The 23,498-nt window shown below is 51.1% G+C and overlaps 2 protein-coding genes across 2 annotated transcripts in view; one reads left to right on the top strand and one right to left on the bottom strand.

Annotated features, from left to right (window-relative positions):
* SLC9A8 (solute carrier family 9 member A8) overlaps positions 1–22,557 on the bottom strand; it is a 37,532-nt gene extending 14,975 nt beyond the window's left edge. The window contains exons 1-4 of the mRNA XM_039719113.1: positions 22,264–22,557; positions 3,132–3,391; positions 2,612–2,790; positions 2,216–2,296 (exon numbers count right to left, since the gene is read on the bottom strand). Of these exons, the coding sequence (XP_039575047.1) occupies positions 2,216–2,296; positions 2,612–2,790; positions 3,132–3,391; positions 22,264–22,557 (814 nt within the window). The remainder of the gene's footprint in view (positions 1–2,215; positions 2,297–2,611; positions 2,791–3,131; positions 3,392–22,263) is intronic.
* B4GALT5 (beta-1,4-galactosyltransferase 5) overlaps positions 22,365–23,498 on the top strand; it is a 32,693-nt gene continuing 31,559 nt past the window's right edge. The window contains exon 1 of the mRNA XM_039719373.1: positions 22,365–22,444. The gene's annotated coding sequence lies outside the window, so the exon portion shown is untranslated. The remainder of the gene's footprint in view (positions 22,445–23,498) is intronic.

Below are 23,498 nucleotides of genomic sequence, written 5' to 3'. Positions count from 1 at the left end.
CCTGCTGACTCACAGCAACTGCAGCTGCTGCTCTCCCATCCCTCACTGGGGACAGACTGCTGAGGTCCACCCCAAAGCCCAGCTGAGCACTGCCTGCACAGCCTCTGAGCAGAACACGAGAGATGCAGCACTGCTCCTCCTGACCCACCCTGAGAGCAGCAGCAAAGCTTTCCTGTTCCTTGAACGGGATTTTGTTGGGGCTCACAGGAGCACAGCACACACCAATACTAAATCCAACAGCTAAAACCCTTCTCCTGCAGCTGAGATGCCAGTAACAAGGAACAGAAAGAGGAGAATGTCTGTGCCTCTGCTGCTCTGCACAGCTCTGCACAAGCTGGCCCAACACTTCTGCTCTGCACTGCCCAGGATACACAGAATGATTGCAAAACAATCCAAAACTATGCCAGCAAGAGCAATCACTACACTGCTGCATTTTATATTGGGGATTATATTTAAATTTAGATTAGCTGTTTAACAGCCATGGTAAGTAACCTGATCTGAAACAAATCAACACCCTGTACTTGGGGTTTTGTGTAGAAAGGAGGAGGATACTGAAGGGACAGTGATGTCCTTTTGGCACCTTTCAGGACACTGAGAGATACACCCACAAGACACCTCACCTGTCCACAGCAATAATGTAAGGAGGGAAGGAAAGAGTGGTGTGTCAGCAGTGAGCCAAGCACTGGGTGGCTCCTGTGAGGGTGACAACGTGAGCCAGGACGATCTGCAGCCGCTCTGATCCGTGTCAGCTCAGAGCCATAAAGGCACAAAACTCTGATGGATGATGCTGCTACAAAGATCAGGGGTGTGTGCAGCACCAGCACCAGGACAGGATCCTCACCCACCTGTTTGCTTTTCTGTTGAACAGAAATACTGAAACTCACTTAGGGCTTTGCAAGTAAATGCTGCTTGAAGCTCCAAAATCTGCCATGTGAGAAACATGATGTGGTCTCCAGCACACACAGTTATCTACAAATCCAGGGAGTCACCCTGCTGGAAAACATGCTTCTCTTCCTGCCAAGTAACAGCTCTAAGCCTTTCTCAATCTAGCACCCAAGACGCAAGGAGATCCCTGCTTTCCAGAATCATAACTTGCTGACAAGCACCAAGAAGCTCGCTTGCTCCAGCTGAGAAACTGTGTAAAAATACAGTTAAGAAATAGGAGAGAAGGTACCAGCCTAGCACAAAATCAAAAACCCTACCTGCTCAACCAATAATACAGTCCTTTGAGCTGCCTCGGGATTATAACTAAGCACCTGTCTTCTTCTTGTATTTTTAGAACAACTGTCAGTGAAAGTATCATCAGAAAGAGAAGCAAAAATATCACAGAATCTTGCAGACAAGTCACAGCTGAAAAACTGGTGCTGGAAACACTCAGACCAGGTTCTTTAAAATCAGACTGAAGTAGACAAAATAAGGAATGCATTGTGCCTGTTTTGCTCCTCAATTACAAATTTATAAATCAGGAGAAACAGCATTACAAATAAATTAAATTACCCTGGCATAAAACTATAGGCTCAGAAATACTCCAAATTTATTCCAAATTAAGTACACATTTGATCTCCACGAAGGGTGACACTCTTGTAACTCTAGCCATAGGAAGAGCTCCTATTTGCTCCTCAATTACAAATTTAAATCAGGAGAAACAGCATACAAATAAATTAAATTACCCTGGCATAAAACTATAGGCTCAGAAATACTCCAAATTTATTCCAAATTAAGTACACATTTGATCTCCACGAAGGGTGACACTCTTGTAACTCTAGCCATAGGAAGAGCTCCTGTATGGTACTTCTGGGACAGCTCAGGATCTGGCAGTCCAGGTGAGTTTTTGGGACAGTTGCAGCTACATTAAAATCCCAAATTCAGACATAAATCTGCTAACATCAATATAAACACATGTACCACCTCAAAGGCTGGAGCCTCATGAGCAGGGAGTGCTGCACATCTTGTCCTCCCCTGAGGATGCAAACCAAAGTGCTCAGGCAGTGACATGCCCACAGGTGTCATTTTGCTGGGCCAGTCTCTGCGTGTGTGCTCACTTCTGTATTTCTTCAATCAATTTAGCTCTGTGAATTACTTGTTTTCTTCACTGCATCCAGTCTGCCGTGTCTCCAGTGATGGCTAACACACAGCACAGCATTATCTCCAGTGCACACTACTGACAGTCCCTGGATGAGCACAAATCCAGCATTAAAATGTCATGGCTACTCACCTAAGGAAACAACAGCCACGCTCTCTGGTAAGAAATGAAGCCGGTATTCTATCAGCAAATGCACCAATATGATGCAAATAGCTGTGAAGGGGAAAGAATGGAGATTCAGGACTGTTGGAAAAGAGTAAAATATACCTTAAAGTAGTATTTTAAAAATACACAAGCAAACTTCTCCTAATGATTCAGTAGACTTCACTTTGGCAATAAACCAAGAAGCATCAGTGTAAGCAGTGGCTTCCATCACCATAAATGTCATAAATCCCTGTGCCTCTGCAAAATCCCACTTCTCAGACAGAACCAGGGGAGAAATAAAGCATTCTGATTTTGAGCTGGCCAATGTCCTCATACACAGACTACACTTAGCAGAGATTAACAGCCTTTCAGTTCATCATTCACCTATGACAAGAAGACTAAAAAAAATCGTCATGCCACTGGACTGCTCCTCTTGCTGTGCCTGGACGCCAGTCTGAACGGGAAGGATGGGCTTGGGAGGCGTGGGTGCCACCAGCTTGGTCGTGGCAGCCAGCAGAGTGTGGAGGGTGGCATTGATGACTTCATGGGTGGCATTTGCAGACCTGGCAGGACAATATAATAGTATGTGATGATACTGGATAATATAATATGATATGATATAATGATACTGGATAACATAATATAATATGAGTATACTGGATAATATAATATAATATAATATAATATAATATAATATAATATAATATAATATAATATAATATAATATAAGTATACTGGATAATATAATATATAATATAATATAATATAATATAATATAATATAATATAATATAATATAAGTATACTGGTTAACATAATATAATGACAGGGGATGGGAGCAGCAGGACAAAGCCCACCAGAGATGAGCACACACCACCCCACCCCAGACAGGCTGAACTCCCGACCCCGGTGACCAGCTCCTTGCGGCGCTGCTCCCAAAGCAGTCTGATCGGACACGCTGGAAGCTCCTGTGCACGGAGCCGGCAATTGCTGCACAGGCTGACACCGAGGGCACGGGAACAGCCCCGGTGTGCACGGGACCAGCCCCGGTGTGCAGGGGAACAGCCCCGCTGCCGGTCCCTGCACCGCGGCCCGCGCCTCCATCGCCGAGCCCTGGGCACCGCGCGGGGCCCTCGGGCCGCCCGCAGCGCACCGCGAGCCGCTGCTGGCGGACGACACCGAGGGCACGGCAGCAGCCCCGGTGTGCAGGGGAACAGCCCCGGTGTGCACGGGAACAGCCCCGGTGTGCACGGGACCAGCCCCGGTGTGCAGGGGAACAGCCCCGCTGCCGGTCCCTGCACCGCGGCCCGCGCCTCCATCGCCGAGCCCTGGGCACCGCGCGGGGCCCTCGGGCCGCCCGCAGCGCACCGCGAGCCGCTGCTGGCGGACAGGCACCCCCGGCCGGCACGGCACGGCACGGCACGGCACGGCACGGCACGGCACGGCACGGCACGGCACGGCACGGCACGGCACGGCACGGCACGAGCTCTATTCTGAGCACAGAAGAGACGCCACCGGCGCCTCACGTGACAGCGGGCCGGCGGCGCCGGGGGCGCCCCCTGCCGGCGGGGGCAGCGGCTGCCATGGCCCCTTGTCCTCAGAGCCACCCTCGTGTCCTGTCCTCAGAGCCGCCATCGTGTTCTGTCCCTCAGATCTTCCATCGTGTCCTGTCCCTCAGAGCCACCCTCGTGTCCTGTCCCTCAGAGCCGCCATCGTGTCCTGTCCCTCAGAGCTTCCATCGTGTCCTGTCCCTCAGAGCTTCCATCGTGTCCTGTCCTCAGAGCCACCATCGCTCCCTGTCCTCAGAGCCACCATCGTGTCCTGTCCTCAGAGCCACCATCGTGTTCTGCCCTCAGAGCCACCATCGTGTTCTGTGCTCAGAGCCACCATCGCTCCCTGTCCTCAGAGTCACCATCGCTCCCTGTCCCTCAGAGCCGCCATCGTGTCCTGTCCCTCAGAGCCGCCATCGTGTCCTGTCCTCAGAGCCACCATCATGTTCTGTCCCTCAGAGCCACCATCGCCCCTTGTCTTCAGGGCCACCACTGTGTTCTGTCCCTCAGAACTGCCCTCGTTCCTTGTCCCTACAGCCACCATCTTGTCCTATCCCTCAGAGCTGCCATCACTCCCTGTCCTCAGAGCCACCATCACCCCTTGTCTTCACAGCCGCCATCGTGTCCTGTCCCTCAGAGCTGCCATCATGTCCTGTCCTCAGAGCCACCATCGTGTCCTGTCCCTCAGAGCCACCACTGTTCTTTGTCCCCAGAGCCGCCATCGTGTCCTGTCCCTCAGAGCTGCCATCGCTCCCCATCCCCAGAGCTGCCATCGTGTCCTGTCCCTCAGAGCCAGCACTGCTCCCCGTCCCCAGAGCCACGGCTGCGCTCAGGGTGCCCAGGCTGGCTCCCAGGCTGCTGTGGCACCAGGGTGACATGCCTGCCAAGTGTGCTGCAGCGCCATGCCAGGCCTGCTCTGCCATGCCCGGGCAGAAGCGGATCCTCCTGTTCCAATCTGACACGTTCACCTGCAGCTCCCAGAACCCTTCCTGCTGGCTGAGCTCACCTGTGCAGGGCACAGCAGGTCCACAGCTCCCACCCAGCCACAGCCTGGCCCTGCAGCACCAACAGCTGACACGTCCCACTGAGCTGAATCAGAAAGCCACTGCCTCAAAACCAGAATAAAAATGCACTTGAATTCAAATAGCAGTGAGTAATTAATTAGCAATTTCAATCAGCAAATTACAATAAAATTTAGACCAGCTTTATCTGGTCTAAGTTCAAATGCCCTCCTGGCCCAGGCTGCTGCTGGGGTTGGGTCTCTAAAGCCTCCTGCGCATCCTGGAAAATAAGGCTAATTAGCACCTTTCTGCTTACAAAGTTGAGGATATCCACCCATCCATCCATCCATCCATCCATCCATCCATCCATCCATCCAGTGCAAGTTTGAGATGCTGGGCTGGCAGGGACATGGCACAGTGTACAACAGCATCACATGCATTTCTTTGATTTCTGGTTTGACTAGCTCAGGAAATAAAAGGGGAGCTGTAAAATACACTTGTTGGGTACCTCAGGTTGTTTAAAAGGCCCTCTGAAATATCAGCTGTGAACTTAATCAAATGAAATTTCAGATTTATGACACTGACACTCATTTACTTAAAAGTGAAAGCCATCTGAGTAGGTATGAAGATGCCTGAATTGTAAAACCCAGTGACTAGGACAGTAGCCGTTCCTCTCCGTGTTACTGGCAGGGCAGAGCTGGAGAATGTCTGGTTTCATGTTGACAGACTGAACCTACACCTCCTGTGCTCATCTGATGTGGTTTTGTTGTGACCTACTTAGATAGTCTTACCGTAGTTCTGACCAAGGGTTTTTTTCCACACTGGCTAATTTCCGATGATCTGCAGTTTGCTAATCCCGTCTGCTTTAACCCATTCTCTGCATCCCAGTAGCATTTGGGACAGAGTGCGTGGCTTCAGCCGAGGCACAGCTCATGGGGTGATTCAGAGCTCACAGGTGCCAGTGAAAAATGAGACTGGCACTTTCCAAAGCGGTGCAAGCTGATTTCCAGAGAGATGTGCACATCTTCCTCCACTTGGAAACAGTGGGACTGCTGGCCTCCAACACGTCAGAAACTCAGGCACTTCTGCTTTTTGATCTCAGTTTTCATTATACACTGGAGTAGAGATTTTGAACAACAATTCATCCATAAATAATGAAGCTTGATCCAGAATGAGATGTACTTAAGCTGATGAAACACAAGCAATTTCCTTGTGAATACTGTCTTCCTTTTTTCTGTGAAAACTAAAATTCAGAGTTTGCCAAGGATGGCTGGAAGTGGCTGGTCACTAAAAGGTGAATCATCAGTGTTTCCCTTGAGAATGCCTCTAAGAAGAAATTAGTCTTCCGCAAACTTGCATGGTCTTAGCTCATAATAACTTTTGGAGGTTTTGTTTGCTTTTCTGGGAAGAACAATGAAAAAGCCAGAAGTTCTGTTGACAGGGATTGAGAGAGAGTCAGTGTGATTGTGGCAGAGAGGGACAGCGGGGGCCATGTGCCTCTCTCCTCTGTGCCGTACGCCTCATGCTCTGGGTCACAGGACAGGAAGAAGCTCCCCAGCTGTGCAGCCCAGTCCTCTTTGGCAGGTCATTATCCTGTCCTCCCAAAAATCAGAGAAAAATGTCATTGAAAGCACCTCTGGAGAGCTCCAGCCCATCCTCTGTTTAGAGCAGGTCCAGCTTCAAGGTCAGAGGAGGTTGCTTGGGGTCTTGTCCAGAGAAATTTTGAAAATGTCTGAGGAATGGAATGTCTCTATGGATGGAGCTGCTCTGGGAGACCTGTCCTCATGCTGCACCGCTCTCAGGGTGAAGAACCCTTTCTGTTGTGCAGCTGGGAGCCCCTCAGTTGCACTTCATAGCTGGTGCCATGGCAGGTGTCTGCTCCTCTTCCCTTACAGCTGTGCCCACACTGATCTGAGGCAGGAGTAGCTGGGTCCATTCCTGGTGGTTTAAAATCCAGTCAGACAACGATGGAAAAGTCAACTGCTCAGGGAAAAGGGCATGGCTGGAGTCCTGTGTGGTCTTCACCAGTGGCGAAGGGCTCCTGCCCTTGTCACCAGAGCAATGTTCAGTTCTGTAGCAGGCCGGTGCAAAACAAGGAAAATCTTAAAACTCTCTTTCCTAGTCATGTGAATTGTGTTTGGCATAATGAGTAGATCATCTGGCCTAAGAAAGAAGGCCAGAAATTGTACTGGTTTGCTTTTTCTTTGATATTTCTTTGCTTTTATTTTGTTTGGGCTTTTTTTTGGTTTTGGCCTTGGCCTCAGCCTCATTTTTTGGGTTGTTTTTGTTCCTTGAATCTTTCAACTGGTGTGATCAGAAAGCTCCACACTTGTTTTGCTTTACTGGCCTTTTAGCTGTCATGTGTTTTTAATCATGAGGGACTGGTGCAGAAAAGGGATGAGTACAGATGTAAGTCTTCAGGAGGTGACTGACCTTGTCCTCACTGTGCCTGCTGGCCCTGGCCAAAAGGAAACCACAGATGGGGTTTGGGAGCCATGGGAAGGATTCAGGAAGGGATGTGGAAGGGAGGAAGATTTAGCCAGGAAAGCAGAGGCCTGGCAACATAAACACAAACCCAGGACTGAACCTCACAAAGGCCAGGATGTAAAGGGAAAAAAAAAAAAACAGGAAAAGGGAAAAGGGTAGGTGGAGAACAAGGGTCCCAGGGAGCATCAGAGGGGGGAGCATCAGAGCAGCTGGAGGCAAGAAGAGCTGCTGGGTCAGGCTACTGTGTGAGATCAGGAAATTGCAGCAAGCACACGTAGCAGTCGGTCAGCTACTCTGAACTGTCTTCTTCCCACTGCGTTGCAGTGCTGCACACACACACGCTCAGCACAGCACACTGTGGGTGAAGCAATCACAGGTGATACCAAATTATAACGTCTCGAGTGTTCTGTGTGAAGAGATGGTGATTTTCATGTCTCATCTCTGACTCATCAGCAGGAAATACCACTGCTTGTTTGACCTGTTGTTTCCAGTGAGAGGGGCCAGTCGTGTTTCTGCCACTGAGGTAACCGAGCCAAACACCACTCCAGCATCACGGCGCACTTGCTGTTTCAAGGACTTGGTCACAAGGAAAGTAGTAATTTCGGCAGGAGGCTGTTCAGGCTGCTTCTCACTTGTGGTTTTCTGATGCACAGCTACTGAGCATCTGTTGATTAATGCATTCACTGAATGTTGCTTTTAATAGATCACAGGAATTTCACAGTTGTTTAAGCTCATCTAAGATGATGTGGCTGTAGGTAACATAGTGTTTAATTTTAATTCTTAAATTATGCAGAGCAGCCTAAATAGATAGCTGTGTAGAACATCCAGGACAGGCACAGATGCATTAGTGACCAGCAGTAACCTTGTGCTGGAATTGTTGAGGAAGGTGCTAATTTACAGCCTAGGACTTTGTTCTTGCTCAGGAGTAAAGTCTGTCAGCTCTAAAGGCCAAGGGCATGCCAGATTTACTCTAGGGAGTTGGTTTATCTCTTGTGACAGTCTTTGGCCTTGAAGACATGTGGGTTTGCCTTTTGGATTATCCTCAAACACGGTGATCTCAGGCACGTTGAAGTCACCCTTGAGTCAATTCTCTCTGGACCAGTGCTGAACTTCTTCTGCAGTGGGGTGCAGCAACAGTGGGAGGAGGTGGCCAGATGTGGGGAAGGTGGAAGTGCTTCAACCAGATTTACTGTAGAACTATCCTACAAGTGTTTAAATACATCAGTTCCCTTCCAAGCTTGGATTCATAGTAAAGATAAAATATTTCCTGGGTTGTGGAGAGTGATTCAGCTCTAAACTTACCTGAAGCCAGATCCCAATTCTGGCATGGAAAATAGTATAGGCCAAAATGAGCCAGTGTTTTCAAAGACAAAATCAGCAATACTGAGAACACCAAGATCAGCAGAGGCCTTAAAATGTCCATATCTGTGGGCTGCGTGTGAGGAAGGAATGCCTATGGCTATGGCACCACAGTAGCAGCAGGGCTTACAAAAGAGCTGCCTTTTGGGGCTTCAGCATGACCCAGGGTTGGCCCATTACAGCTGCTGAAGGTCTTGGCAGGCTGGCATGTGGGTGCTGGAGAGCTGCATTGGCCAGAGAACAACCTCTGTGCAAATGGATCATCTCCTCTCACTCCCCACTCTGTCTGGGACTGAAAAAGAGAGAACTGGTGGTACTTTCACAGGGCAGATGAGTGATCTTTGTTATTAAACTCAGGACATTTCTTTATTACACAGGTGAAGGTTCAGCTGCCACTAAGGAGGCAAGGAAAGCATCAGCATATGATTTGCTGTATTGCTTTGGGATAGATGTGAGAGATTCTCTTAGGCTGACTAAGAAATGCTTTTAGCCCCTACTTAGACCCCAGTGCATAACGTATTAGAAAATACTTTTAGACCCTTCACTGTACAGAGTTGTTTTTCCATTTCTTTAAGTGCCCTAGCATGTACAACATTTTGTTCTCCTGTTCTCTAGCTATGTGCAGTAGGCATATGCCTGGGTGCATATATATACACAGACTTGCATGTATAAACATAAATAAATACATAGGCAGGCAAATTCCAGGCACTAGTTCTCCACAGATAATCTCTCTCCTGTTGCTTTGTTATCTGTTGTTTGAAACTATTGGATGCTTGGCTTGTTTGCTTTTCATTGCATGTTTCGTCTGGTTTTGACATGCTCAATCTGGAGTTTGTCCAGGAGGAAGCAGTGACAATGGGAATCACATTGCATGGCTGCAGCCAGTGCCCAGCAAGATGTGCTGCTGTAGCCAGGCACCAAAGGCTGTGATTCACCTGAAACGCAAAGGAGATCAGCTCTTGGAAACAGGGACCCAAAGGGCACTGGAGGGAGTGTCCCCAGGGACTCTGCCACGTCACCTGCTGGCACTGATGGCTGAGTGGCTCAATGCACAACCTGCGGAGAGTGAGCTCCTCTGTTGCCTTGGGTGGGCATGGGGTGCAGCACCTCGCTGAGGAGCAATGCCAACTTCTCCAGCCCTGATTGCTTTTCAGGGAAATGCAGCTCTCCTGACCCCAACCTCAGGTCTTCATTTTTGGCAGCAGAGGTTTGTTCATGCTGGCTTGTGCCCTGCCACACACCAACAACTGCTCTGCCAGACACAGGACTGTCCCCATGCACAGAGCTCGCTGGTTTACCAACAGACAGGCTCTGCTGGCTGCGTGGTTCAGGCACTGACAGGTATGGCCAGGAGGTGCTACCCCAGAGCCAGGACATAGAGGAATTTTCCTCTCTTGCTTTTGGTTTTAAACACTGAATTTTTTTGACTGTGAACTCAGGCATTTCATGAATTTCAGAGCTGGTGCTGTGCGTGACTCATCGAGTCCCCTCTCCCAGCAGTGTGTGATGGGCCTTCTGTCTCACGATGTGACTCTCCCAGCACAAATGGGCTATGTTTAGTGACAGGCTTCGGCAGGAGGCTCTTGCTGTTTTACAAATGCCTAAACTGAGGCACAGAGAGGCTGGAGAAATGGGCCCAGAACAGACAGCAAGTCAACGGGTGAGCTGGGAAGCATCTCACAGGGTCTCTTCCACCTGCTTTCTGACCAACACTTTATCTTGAATCCAAACACACTGGGGAAACCTGCTCCCACTTTTTTACCCCCGTCTCCCAGTAAAGAGGTTTCTGTTTGTTTACAGACAAAGTGAGCATGGCTCTCACTGACACCACTTACTTATCTGCCCATTCTGTGCCCTGCAGGCAGCCAGCCAGCCCAGCACGGGGCAGCTCCACGCTCCTGTCTCCTGCCAATCCCAGGGACACAGCCACCCTGCACAGGCCAGGGGGTACTGCAGGCCCTGAGTGTTCTTCCCAGCAGTGGCCAAGGGCTTCTGCATGCTCACCACATGAGATGTGAGAAGGCAGTGATGACTAAGTACCATCCTTTTCCATTTCTTCCTGAATGTCTTCCTCAAGCCAATCTACTTTCTTTTTCAAAGAGCTGTTCAATGCTTCATTCAAACCAGCATTGCAAGTTTGAGCCTCCCCCACCCTGCCCCAGGTGTGGTTTCTGGAGTGTATTTATGTATTTGGTGCATGTGTATCCATCCCAGAATTTGATGGCACATTGCATGTATGTGTGTGTGTAGGGGAATGACAGGGAAAGAAGACAAGAGCAATGGAAAGCATCATTTGTAAATTAAGGAAAAAAAAAAAAAAGAAGAATGGAACAATCAATTATGGCCAGGCCAGAATTAGAATTTAAACAACCAAGTGTCCCCCTTTCCCATACCCAAAGCCAGTAGAGGCTGTAAAGAGGCCTCTGAGGAGGCAAAGGGCAGGGTAAGCCTGGCTCCCAGAAGCCTCTCCAGCTGCTCCTCAGTATATAAAAGTCATGGAAACTTCTAGTATCTGCAGCTTCCTCTGGCAGTCCCCACTGGACTGTGAGCACAGCCACCTCCTTTTCTGTTTGGGACCTGGTTGCCACCAGATTCCTTGGACACGGGCCCATGTGCTGCAGGGAGCTGTGAGTGGTGTGTCCACGTTTGCCCTTGGTGGGCAGGCGGCAGCTGCTGCCCAACAGGAGCCGTTCGTCAGCGGGAGGTGAAACCCCAACACCATCTGCAGAAAGCTTGGCCTGGCCTGAGCCCTGCCTGCCTCCCTGCACAGCTCACCTCCTCCTGGCCTGCCCTCTGCCCGGCCTTCCTTCGAATGCTGAACACCTGTTTGTTAAGGGCAGGGTTCAGTATTCTCTGGATTACATTCTTTTTGCTCTATAAATTAAAAGTTCTTCCTCTTTCCTTATTACAGACTATCCTGAAAGCCCTTCTGTCAATGGGAATTAACAAATCTTTATGACAACTCTGATAAACAGAGTGTTTGGTTAGCTGGATTACTTTTACTGGTGCCAGCTGCAAATGAGTCCAAGTATCTGTTGTACTGGTGAGGTGCATCTGCTGTGACATGTCTACAAACAAATGGCAATTGGAAAAGAAAGCAACTGTACAAACAACTGCATTTCTCGCTCAGGCAGTAGCCTGGAGCTGCTGGGCACTCCCAGGACTTGCCACCTCTCGCTCACACAAGCATTTTGCTCTCAAGCTGCCTCCAGAATTTCCAGCCCTCACGGGAGGAAATGCGGGACCCTTCCAAGAAGGATGCTGGTCTTCTCTGCCCTTTGCCAGTAATGGGACGACCTGGCAAAGGCGGCTGGGACACAGGGAGGCACGTGGGGTGGCACCCCAAAGTGTGTGCCAGTGTGCACACGTATTTCCCAGCTGCTCTTGCTGGCCTCCAGCCTGCTCTGCTCGGTAGCCCTTGCCGCAGCTAGCCAGACACCTCTGCTCAGAGCATTTAGCAGATTGTTGGGAATACAAGCAGGAGGACCTGGAGTTTTTGGGAGGCTCCATTACCTTGTCCATGGTGCCTCTGCTGGGTCCTGCTCTGCTCGGTAGCCCTTGCTGCAGCTAGCCAGACACCTCTGCCCAGAGCCATTTAGCAGATTGTTGGGAATACAAGCAGGAGGACCTGGAGTTTTTGGGAGGCTCCATTACCTTGTCCATGGTGCTTCTGCTGGGAGAGAGAAGTTTCACAGCTGAAATTATGTAAGTATTCTGTTCAGTACCCAGAAAAGTCAGAGCAGAGAGAAAAATAATCACCTGAAAGTTCTGCTCGGCCTGGTGCACCACACTCTCTCACATCTCCTTCCTGTCAGAGGCTGCTGCTGGTGGTCTTTATGGGCATTCTCTGAAGTGTAAGAAGCAAAAGAATGTTCTCCTGCTTCTGTTATCTCTGCAATCCCTCATCAGGACAGCAATTGCTTTGTTGATAAAACATAGCTCCTGTTCACACCTACTTCACAAATCACTTTTGACACAAAACATGCAGGACCTGTAGACACAGAGTGAGTCCCCTCCCAGGGCTCTGGGGCCTCTCTCACCCTGGATGGAGAGCATGGCTTCTCCATCCTGAAGCATAGAAGAGGGGACAAATGCAGATTTTAGAGAGGCAAAGTGGAAAGCAACAATAACAAAGATTTAATGCCACACAAGTGATAACTATCTCATAGGAAAAAGGGGATATATTATGAAAGCAAGAAAAGACAATGGAAGGAAAGCTATCGAGCTGTGGTGGGCTGGTAAATACTCAGGCAAGTGTTCACTTCCCTCCAGTCAGATGGAGAGAAGATCAGAAGGACAAAAGTGAGAAAGAAGGAATCTGCTGGGACAGCGGCAGTTTAGTAAGTGAAGCAGAGCTGTACAAGCAAGAAAGCAAGATAAGGAATTCAGTCACCACTTTGCATCAGCAGGCGAGTGTTGGGCCTTTCCTAGGGAAGCTCATAAATGTTACTTGGGAAGACAAACACCATAACCTTGAACATCTCTCTTTCCTCATCCTGCCCCTGAGCTTTTATTGCTGAGCACGATGTCCAGCGGTGTGGAATATCCTTTTGGTCACTCAGGGTCAGCTGTGTCCCCCCCCAAGTCTTTCACCTCCCCAGCCTACTCACTGTGGGGGCAGAGTGTGAAAAAGAAAAGGCCTTGATGCTGTGCCCGCCCTGCTGGACAGTGGGTAAAGCACTGGGTGTTACCAGGGTTGATTTTGTCCAAACCACAAACCACAGCACCTGACCAGTGCCACTGAAGAAACTCCACTCCTCCCCAGCCAGAGCCAGTCTGGCAGTGCTGGAGAAGAGCCTGCTGAGAAAAGACCAAAAGTTAAGGGCAAGGGAATTATTTCTTTCCTTGGCGAGGCGATTTTCCTTGGATACTCCTGTCTCTCCAAGAAGAGATGACTCTTTTGATAGACCCAGCTGCTCCTTCTCACTGCCTCACCTAGCCAGCCGTGGTACACAGGCTGCAGTGGGTGCACTGCCCACTCCGGCAGTGCTGCTGCCCATGGCTGATCCCAGCTGTGAGGAAGGATGAAGCTGTAACCAGCAGCTCCCCCTGCTCCCCAAGGGCCAGGTCTTCTGCTCATACTCCAATTAATTTCAGGTCTGAAAAAGGGTTGCACAGTCTCAGAGTTTCAACTGGGATGTATAACATCACATCCCTCTGTCCCAGCAAAGCAGTGATGGCTCTAAGTGAGCCGTGCTATTCTAAACCCAGAAATCTGCAGCAGCAGGGAAAAACGTTAACAAAAAGGTGTTTGTTTAAAATACCCTTACAAACTAAACAGCTTAAATCCAGGTTGTGTACAATGAACTGCACACTGTGAAAAAGATTTTTCTTGGTTTGTCTGAGAAAAATATGCTGATGGCAAGGCCAGGCCTGGTTTGTTGTTGTAACTAGGCACCGTTCTTAGCAAACTGGGCTGCTAGCCTCAGTCGGCCATTGTGAATAACAAATGGAGATTGCATAAGAAGAGAAACTCTTCGAATCTGGCTGAAACCAGCTGGTCATGCAGGGAGCACCCTCACCCTGCTGATTCATGGGGTGGTGGCTGTTTGGGGACACAGCAGTTAGGGCCAGCAGACCCATTAGGTGACCTTCGCTGGCCACCTCTGTATCACAGGCCAGTATTATCCTCTGTGAAACCCTGTAATGAGCCCCACAGCTTGTATTTCAGGATGTGTGGCTGACACTTAAAATTCCATGGAATTACACTGCTTCAGTTGGGTGACAGCAAGGTATAACATAAACCTATCACTTCCACTTCTGCTCTTACAAAATTCAGCCTGACTTTCAATTGGAATATTTCAGGCTGCAGTTATGTGGTCACTCAGGTTGTGTGTAAGAAGCAAGTATGAGTTCTGGTGTCCTGGACAAATTCCAGTTTAGGTGATCCTGTTCTGCTTCACCACAGCTTCCCACCACTGCTGTGTTGTCTGGTGATGCTCTGCCTTTTCTGCCCTGCCCCACATCTCAGGGTTATTCTGCACTGTCAGCTGCAGACCCTGCTGTGGCTTGGGTGGAGATTCCGAGATTCCCAGAGGAAATACCAGAGCAGGGTCAGCCTGATTGTGGACTGCAGCTCCTGTTCCTCTTCCGATGGCACAAACAACCCTGTCACACTGGGTCCATGGTGTCCCTTGGGAAATGTTCTCCCTCTTTCAAGCCCACCTTGACACAGCTGCTGTCTTTCCCTGCAGGGAACAGAACTGCTGCTGTCCTGTGTGGGGGCTGGTGCCTTTCTTTGTGGCTTTCCTGGGCAGATGGTTTGTACAGGCTCAGCAAATCCACCACGCTCGAAAGGTGCTGACCCATCACACGCACACAGCTGCACTGCACCTCCACAGTAAACCTGATGCTTCCAGAAGGTGCTGGTCTTGCAGCACATGGACTATGCAGCAGACAGAAAAACACTGTTCTTCCTGACTTTGCTGTGTGGCAGCACAGCAGGGGCTGCTGTACAGCACTGCTGGCCAGCCTGCACACCCCTGGCTGCTGCAAACCTCTCTTCTCCCAAGTACAACATCTTGGCTGAAAAAGAGCAGGTATCTGGGGAAAGGCAGGCAGGCAGCAAACTCGTCTTCAGGGACAGCTGCAGTTGTGAAAGAAGTTGTTTGCAGATGCCTTATGATCCTTGCAGTGAGGGCATTAAATCAATACCTATTTCACTCCTATAGGCAGGGTCCTGCTTATGTCAACAGCTGATACTTGACAGCATTAAGTAATTGCAAAAGTGAACTGCCCTGCGGAGTGAGACATTCCATGGAGAAAAGATCTGTTTAGATCAGATTGTTGTGACTGAAGCCGGATAACCTGTGAGGCCACTTGAGAGACACTTTGCACTTGAATTCTGCAGAAAGAAGGACAAGAGATTCGTGCATGGCCTTGTGTGAAGATCGCTGGAGCGATGTTTCTGGAGCATTTTCCAGAATCAGTGCTGACACGACAGGGTGTGAGCGGTGGTGTGGGTGCAGCAGGGTGCAGGTGTGTGCCCTGCCCTTGGTGGCAGTCACTGGCCTTGCATTGCTGAAATCACTAATTTGCTTTCTTTTGGTCAGCAAGTCAAGGCAGCGGCTGGGAGCAGGCAGTGCTCAGTGCCTCGAGCCCCGAGGGCCAGGGGCAGTCTGTGTGCAGAGTTTGCAGCCAGGGGCAGTCTGCGTGCAGAGTTTGCAGCCCCGGATTCAGAGTCCTGCTGCTTTGGCTGTTACCCATGATCCCACATTCAAAGCCTGAGCTTCCCCTTGTGCTCCATGCTGGGGAATTTCTGGTTGTTAATTTTGCAGAGGCACCCAGCAAAGCTGGGTAATGCAGAGAAGCAGCCTCAGACTGCCTGAGTGTGGAGGAAGTTACACATTTGGCATTTGAGAAAATGTATGCAAATAGCTTTTCCAAGGCATTCTCGTCACCATCCACGTTTAAGGCAATTAAACCTCCCTCAGAGCAAGACTTCCATGCAATAAACATTATACAGCACCTCACCAGTCTCCAGCACAGCCAAATAAATAATTGAAGACAGTGATTCTGAGCTCTGAACTGTTGTTCCCTAGATGAGGAATAATTCAGCTGCAGCAGCAAGAGCAGCAGCTGTTTTTAGAGCTGGTGAAGGTCTCTTTAGCTTGACTTCACCTTTCCTGCTCACAGTCACACTCACTTCTGCAAAGATTTGAGAGTCAGATATTTATAGAGGATAGCAGGAGTCCCACAGCAAATGGGATCAGAATCAAGCATGACAGGAAATCATTAGGATTTCCTCAGAATACAATAAATACAGTAAAGGTGCAAATGCTTCTTCGGGGAAAGGGAAGAGCACATGGCACAAACGGTGCCAGTGCCAAAAGCAGGCGGTAATTAGCCCAGGGGAGAGGGAATCCGAAAGGGCAGCGTGCTGGTTCCAGCAGGGCTCCCAGAGGCTGAGCTGCTCCCAAACCTTGATTCAGCACATGCCTAACCCCTGCAGGGGTCGGTGACTGTTCTGCAGGTACTGAGTGCTCTGGCAGATTGCAGCGGAGCAGAGGAAAGGGATGCTTGCTGCAGCCCACTCGCCGTGTGTGGATGTCACCCTGCTCGTGCCAGCTCCACATCACTGCTCTGGCTGAGGAAAATGTGCCCAGGAGCCCCTGACGGGCTGAGCCAGCTCCTGCAGCAGGCACTGCCCAGGGAGGGCTGCAGAGCCACAGCTTTGAGGCAAGCAGGGAGAGCTTCCCAGCCCCGTGCTTGTCATGGGACACTGTGGCATGGGCACCTGGAAACAAATGCTCAAGCTCCTGCTGGCTCTGGGGGCCAGGCAAGTCTCCCCTCTCTCATCTGACCGAGGTGAGCAGAAAGCACTCTGTGCCATGTTCACTGCACGGCTTCTGAGTGACAAATCCAAAAACAGAGCCCGACCTTGCTACAATTTTAAGAGAAATGAAAGGCTGCACATGTTTTAAGGAAGTCCTACAAGCCCTTTCCTTGTGCATCAAAGGGCAATGACTACAGAGGCAGTGACTGGGTGGTCAAGAGGTTCATCTCTTTGCCTTTCTAATTAAATATTTATTCCAGTTAATCAAAATCCAAGTTAAGAAGAAGATTAAGGTGGCTGGAAGGCTTCATACTTTATTCCAGCAACATACCCAGATATATTAACAGGATTAATTGTGATTTTTGTGTGTGGCTGAAAGCACAAGGATGGATCCAGAAGAGAGCCATTTAGTGTGGTCACCTGAGCAGCTTGCCACTGGTCAGCGAATGAGCAGAAATGGTTAAAACCTCATCTGTAGTAGCTATTGAAGGAAATGGGCTTTTTTTTTCTGCTTTTTTTTTTTCTTCACCATCATACTTAATGTGACCACGGTAGGTTCTTATTCACCATACAACTGTTTTCCCCTCTTGGGAATCCAATTAAGCTATTGGCCTTTGTGAGTTAATTTTGCATTATGTAATTATGAGTTAATAGAAAGCAATTTCTTCTGAAATGTTCTTTTGTTCCTGGTGTCCTTGTCCCCAGATTTCTGGAAGGCAGTTGTATTTCTACATGGTGTGAAGTTGTGAAGTCAGGTGGCTTCAAGAGAGGCAGAATTTCATCCTTCATCACTTTCTGGCCTCTGCTGCTAGTTTTGAAATCCAGCTGTGTGCCTGAATATTGCAGATGTTTTTCCATCCTTGTCCCCTGGCAGGAGTTAGGCAGGGTTTCACCTCTGCCTGCATTGCCTTTTCATCTGGTTTTGCCTGATGTCCTTGCAATCCTTCACAGACCAGGGAAGAGCAGCATTCTTTCATCTGCTCCACAAACAAGGCTGGCCCCAGTGGAGAGCTTTCTGGATTCTCCCCTTGACCTCCAGTTGTGCTGGAAATAGCCTGTTTATTTTCTGACTCTTAGGCAGTTTGGGCTGTTTGGCAGTAGCTTACCCCAGCTATTGCCATAGCCCTTTGACAGGGAGTTTTTGAAACAGTATTTTAAAATCTGAATTACACAATAATTTTATCTCGTCAGCTGAAATTTCCTTCCTTGGGAAGTTTTGGGAAGTACGGCCTGCTGTATTCCCTTGACTGAATATTTAGATCTCAAAGGCATTTTATGAGTCTTTGCCCAAGTCCACTTTGACTGGGACAGCTGATCAACCTTCAGTGGTGGGCTGATGCAACAAAATCATTTGAATCTCTGCAATGTGTCAGGAGAAGATAAACATTTTAGCCTATTTCTCTGAGGAGAGCTACCTTCCAAGTGAACGTGCAAAATGGTTTCTGTGGATATTGCCTCCTTTTGGGAGCTATGACACATTGTTGACTGTGGCAGAATGAGTCATCCTATGGTTAGGCACATGTACAGGTGCTACTAAGATCAGAGCCCTAGCAGTCTTGTTAGAAAGTGCAGTGGGTGGCATAATCTGAGAACTGGTCTAGAGCACTCCTGCGTGCAAGGAGCACCTTGCAGCATTCAGTGGAGTTTTTCCATCTTAACAAACAAATACTTGCTTTTGGTTTTCTCTCTGCCACTGCCAGTGCTCAGCAATGTGAGATTAAATAAAGCATCCGTGGGTGGCAGTGGTCTGATACCCAGCTGAAAATGCCAGGGCCACTTAGGTATGCTCTTATTGCCAAATTAAGTACACACCCTGTTGTGTCTTTCTGAAAACCTGCTGCATCAATAATTATGTATCTGATCTGGTGCATAGCATATGCTGAGGATTTATTGCATACGCTGGGGCTGTGGGTGTACATGTAAAAAATATTTACATTCCTACTGTGCATGTGTCCTCTGCGTCCTGCTCCTGCTCAGAGCCTGGGATGGCACTGTGCTGTCTTTAAATGGAGCGGGAGCAAGCCCTGTGTGCAGAGAGATGTTCAGTACAACACAGAGGGAGCACATTGCTTCTGCAAGGCCGAGAGCTGGTCAGCGGCCAGTCCACCCCAAGTTTGTCTGTCTCTGAGAGACGTGGCTCAGGTTCCCACTTCCCTCATAACCTCCTGGCAGCAGAAACTCCAGGGAAGAGCTGAAGCAAGCTGCATTGCTGAGCAGCTGGAGGGCTGACACGGTGCGATGCTGACTGTCCTGACCTTTACAAATGGAGGCGTTTTCTTAATCACAGCATGAAGTCTGTTCTGGAAAGTCTGTGCCAGTGGGGCTGAAAGGGCCAGAAGTCCCAAAGTCCATGAAAAAGAGTGCAAAATGCTGGCCAGGGTGGTGACATCCTTGCTATGGCCTGTCCTTCCCTGCAGTGGCAGAACAAAGATATCTGCCCGGATTAACTAGTCCACATCAAGTATGGAAAGCGACCATAAAGAGAAGTGCAGCTGGAGTGAAGCATCCCTTTAATGAGGGTTTCAAACTCCAAACCTGAGTGTGACGTGCTCCAAGCAGTCCTGTTACCTCCCCTGGGGTCAGCTCCGGTGAGGCTTTGCTGCTGACCCTGCCAGGCAGTGCTCCCCAGCTCTGAGGCCCTTGGCAGCATGTGGCATTGCCCAGCTGAGGGCAAGGACCTCGGGGCACCTCCTGGGCAGGTGGGTTTGCTCCGTGCAGGGTGCCAGGCAGCCCCAGCCTCCCTCTCCCGCGGCTGTGGCGTGGCTGGGTGCAGGATCTGACGTGGCAGACCTCAGCCCAGCCGTGCCATGGCCAGGGTCCAGCGGTGGGTGGTGGCAGCTGCCCCTCACACGCAGCACTGCAGGGGCAGTGTCCCTGCTGCTGGCAATGTGCAGCTCCAGCCTCCCCAGACCACGCGTGGGGCAGGGGTCCCCTGGGGCACCTGAGCCATCAAAACTGCTGTCCCTCCAGATACAAAATGTCTTTTGTGTCGATACGTGCTCCAAGGGTGCAGCTACATCTCGGGAGGGCAGGCGCACCGGCAGGACCTGTCCCTGCATTCCTGCTCATGGCCACTCACTAACAGACCTGCCTTTCCCTCGAGGCTGTCGGCAAAGCTGCTCACAGAAACCCACCTTAAAGTGTCTCAGGCACCATGGGCTCCTTAAACTCGGCAGAAGGTGGGGCTTTGCTGCTCCCCACAGCTGGGAGGGCTGCAGAGGCCAGCGCAGAGCCAGGGCTCCCCAGCACGAGCGAGCCACGCGCTGCTGTGACAGCCCCACTTGGCAGTGCTCCCACCCGAGTCCCAGCCTGGCCTGTGGAATGACCCGAGACTTTGAAACCTCTCGTCCTGTTCAATGTCGGGTTTTTTATTGGAAAAGGGTGATGAGTGGGAGGATGGCTCTGTCTGATGTTCCAAATCCCTTAGCTGGGATGCAGTGGAGGGGCAGGGAGGGACAAGAGGGAAGAGACTAAGCAAAATAAAAGGGTCAGAGTGAAGTGGGTTGACTGGAGGCCTGGGGAGGGAGGGAGATGGGAGGTGAGTCAGAGCGGGGCAGACATGTCCCAGTGTGGCTCCAAGGCTTCTCTGACTTCACTTGTCTGTGACAGTCCCCACTGCGGCAGCCCAGGCCTGGGAGCGAGTTCCTGGGTGGCTCCTCCAGCAATGTCATTGCTAATTAAATATCTTCTAAAGGTTAGATTATTGGTTGCGACCATGTCTCACCTTTGACCGTGTCTGCATCAAACAAATCATAAACCAACCAAGAAATCTTCTTGCATTTCCTTGCCCAAGGCATCCTTTGAGGAAGTTGGCTAAACGCTATTTTGTTATTTTGTGGACAGCAAATCCAGCTGCCACTTGGCCATGCAGTTCTGCTGAAGTACTGTGGACTATCAGAAGTTAATAGGGCTCGGATTTAATTTGTTTCAGTGAAGGGGGTGATGGAGTGGCAATCCTGGAAAACAAGAACAAGTACCAGTTTCCTCATTCCTGAAGTTCATTCAGCCTCTCCAGGGAAATCCCTGTTTTCCTCCTCAGCATCCTTCTATGACTTGGCACATGAAGGAAATTAATGCCATACCTTTTAATGAGAAATTTCTACTTTTCTGCTAAACTCCCCTCTTTTTTTAACTATTTCCTCGCTCCACTGAGACTCTGTATCTAAGAGAAGCTTGCTTGGGTCCCATTTGTTGAATGTGGGAACTGTTTTCTTTATTTGCCCTTACTGCACCCAGGCTGGAAGGGGGGCTAGTCCTTCCAGGGTTTGCCGTGACACACAGCCATACCTGGAGAATCCTCTATCCCAGTGTCTGGCACCAGGCTGGCACAGGGCTGGTGCAAGGCACTGCCCTGCCCACAGCCTGCTGTCAGTGTGTTGTGGGGTCAGAGTTTGGGTTGAGCAATGCCTCGCTCCTTGCCTGGGAGGGACTCATCCCCGGGACACGTGTCGGGGGGGACATACAGGGCATGTCCTGGCAGATGGCCCGTCCCCATCTCCTACCCCACAGCCCACCATTCCCGGGTGTGCTGCTGCCTTTGCTGCCCACCCAGTGGCAGCTGGTCACGTCTGGCCCACAGCCTCGCTTCCTGCCCAGAGCTTTGGCTTGGTTTTCTCAGCACTATCTGTTGGTGAAATAAGAATTGTCTCTCCTTCCAGCCTCCCCTGAGCAAAGTCTCCAATCATAAAGGAGGCAAAGCCCAGTCCTCTCTGGGCTGGGCTGGGCTCCATCTGCTCTGCAGCTACTTCCGGCTCCCTCACTAAGGACGGTGTTTCTGGGCTCCCATATTTTCATTCTCAGGCATCTCCATATCTGCTTCCAACTCCTCCTACACACATCAGGGGAGCTGCCCACAAATGTGTGCAAAACTACTTAATTACTCTGTAACCGACTGGGCTGCTGGTTGCTGGTAGCGCTGATTGCGCTGACCGTGATGACTTCACCTCCCTCCCTTCCACACATCGGTGTCCATCACCTTCCCTCTGGCTCCCTGCACTTGCTCGCACACACCCTGCTGCTCGGTGAGCCCCTGCTCTCCTGGGGCTGTGTCCCAGGTGCACGGCTGGCTGTCCCCGGAGCACGGCTGGCTGCCCTGAGCCATTGATGAATGCCCCAGGGCCATGGCTGGGTGTCCTGGATGGCTTCGCTGGGCCCAGGGCCGGCTGCCCTCGGCCACTTCTGAGTGTCTTGGGGCCACTGCTGGGCGTCCCTTGGCCACTGCTGGGTGTCCCTTGGCCGCTGCTGGGTGTCCCGGGCCACTGCTGGGTGTCCCGGGCCACTGCAGTCTGTCTCAGGGCCATTGTCCGGGGCCCGGAGCCGCTGCCCAGCGCGCTGGGGCTAACGCTGGGCACCCCAGGAGCATCACTGGCACTCGGCCGGTGCCCGGAGCTCCCTGCCCGCTGCCCCGGGACCACGGGCGCTGCGCGGGGCGGGTCTGCCGGGAGCCGCCGGTGCGGCGGAGCCGAGGCGCTCGCTGCTGGCCGCGCTCTTCCTCTTCTCGCTCTCCTCCTCCTTCCTCTACTTCGTCTATGTGGCGCCGGGCATCGGTAAGCGGCGGGCCGGGCCCGGGGCGGGGGCGCACGGGCAGGGGCGCGGGCGCACCGGCTGCCGCTGGAAACGCTGAGTAATCCGCGCCCGGCCGGCCCGGGGGCCGCGGCATCCCCGGCGAGGGGCGGCCCGGGCCCGGCGCTCCGGCTGCGGCTCCGCGTTCTGCCCGGCGCTCCCGGGCGGGCTGCGCTCCCGGGCCGCGGGGCCGAGCGGCGCCGGTGCCAGCGCCAACGGGGGGCAGCGAGCCCGCTGCTGCCCGCCCCGGAGTTTGTTTTGAAGCAGTGGAGTGTTGTCCAAGTGCTTGTGATCTGAACGTGCTCCCTCGCGGAAATCCTACTCTGATTGTCAAGTGGGAAGATGAGAAGTGTATATTTTAGAAGGAGAGTGACTCGTTCCTGTGTTCCGTGTCATAGCTCCGTGGGGAGCTGGAGAAGCCGTGTGTCAATATGGCCAGCACCCGGTGCTGGTGGGGCTGTCTGTCCATCTCCTCTGAGATACGGGAAGGCTTGTGCCCGGAAAGCATCTGTTCACTTCATACCGTGTATCTCGTTTCTGCAAGGAGCCAAGGCTCGTGGTTTGGCCTTCAACCAAACTTTGGCAACAATTTATTTCTATAGAAACAGCCCTTTCCAAAGAAATAGGGAGTTTCTCCTTGAGATGTCATTGGTGTTGCTCATGCCATTCCTATCTTGGACATCCCAAGGAGATCTCTGTGTGCTTTCAAGGTGACTTCCGTGGGTTTTTATTTACAAGTGATGTCCCGTGGCTGCCTCTGGGCTTTGGGAGCCTTTCCCAGGGCTGAGTAGGTCTTGGCTGGTGTGTGAAGCTCTGCTCGTGTCCTGGGCTCATCCCAAGTGAGGCTGTGCGTGCTGAGCCTTGCCATGGTGGCCCAGGGCTCTGCTGTCCCTGTGGGCAGCCCCCCGGCTCCTGGCCACTGTCCCACAGGCTGGCCAGGGCCACCGAGCCCCCGGCTGGCCTCGGGTGAGGATGGATGCACACGGGTGGGACAGGAGGCACAGCCACCCCTGCTCCCCCTGGGCACAGCCTGGCTCG

The sequence above is a fragment of the Passer montanus genome, unplaced genomic scaffold (assembly GCF_014805655.1).
Source record: "Passer montanus isolate IOZ18808 unplaced genomic scaffold, ASM1480565v1 scaffold41, whole genome shotgun sequence".
In the NCBI taxonomy this organism is placed as follows: domain Eukaryota; kingdom Metazoa; phylum Chordata; class Aves; order Passeriformes; family Passeridae; genus Passer; species Passer montanus.
Note: the sequence above shows the minus strand (reverse complement) of the source record. Positions and strands in the feature narration are given on the sequence as shown.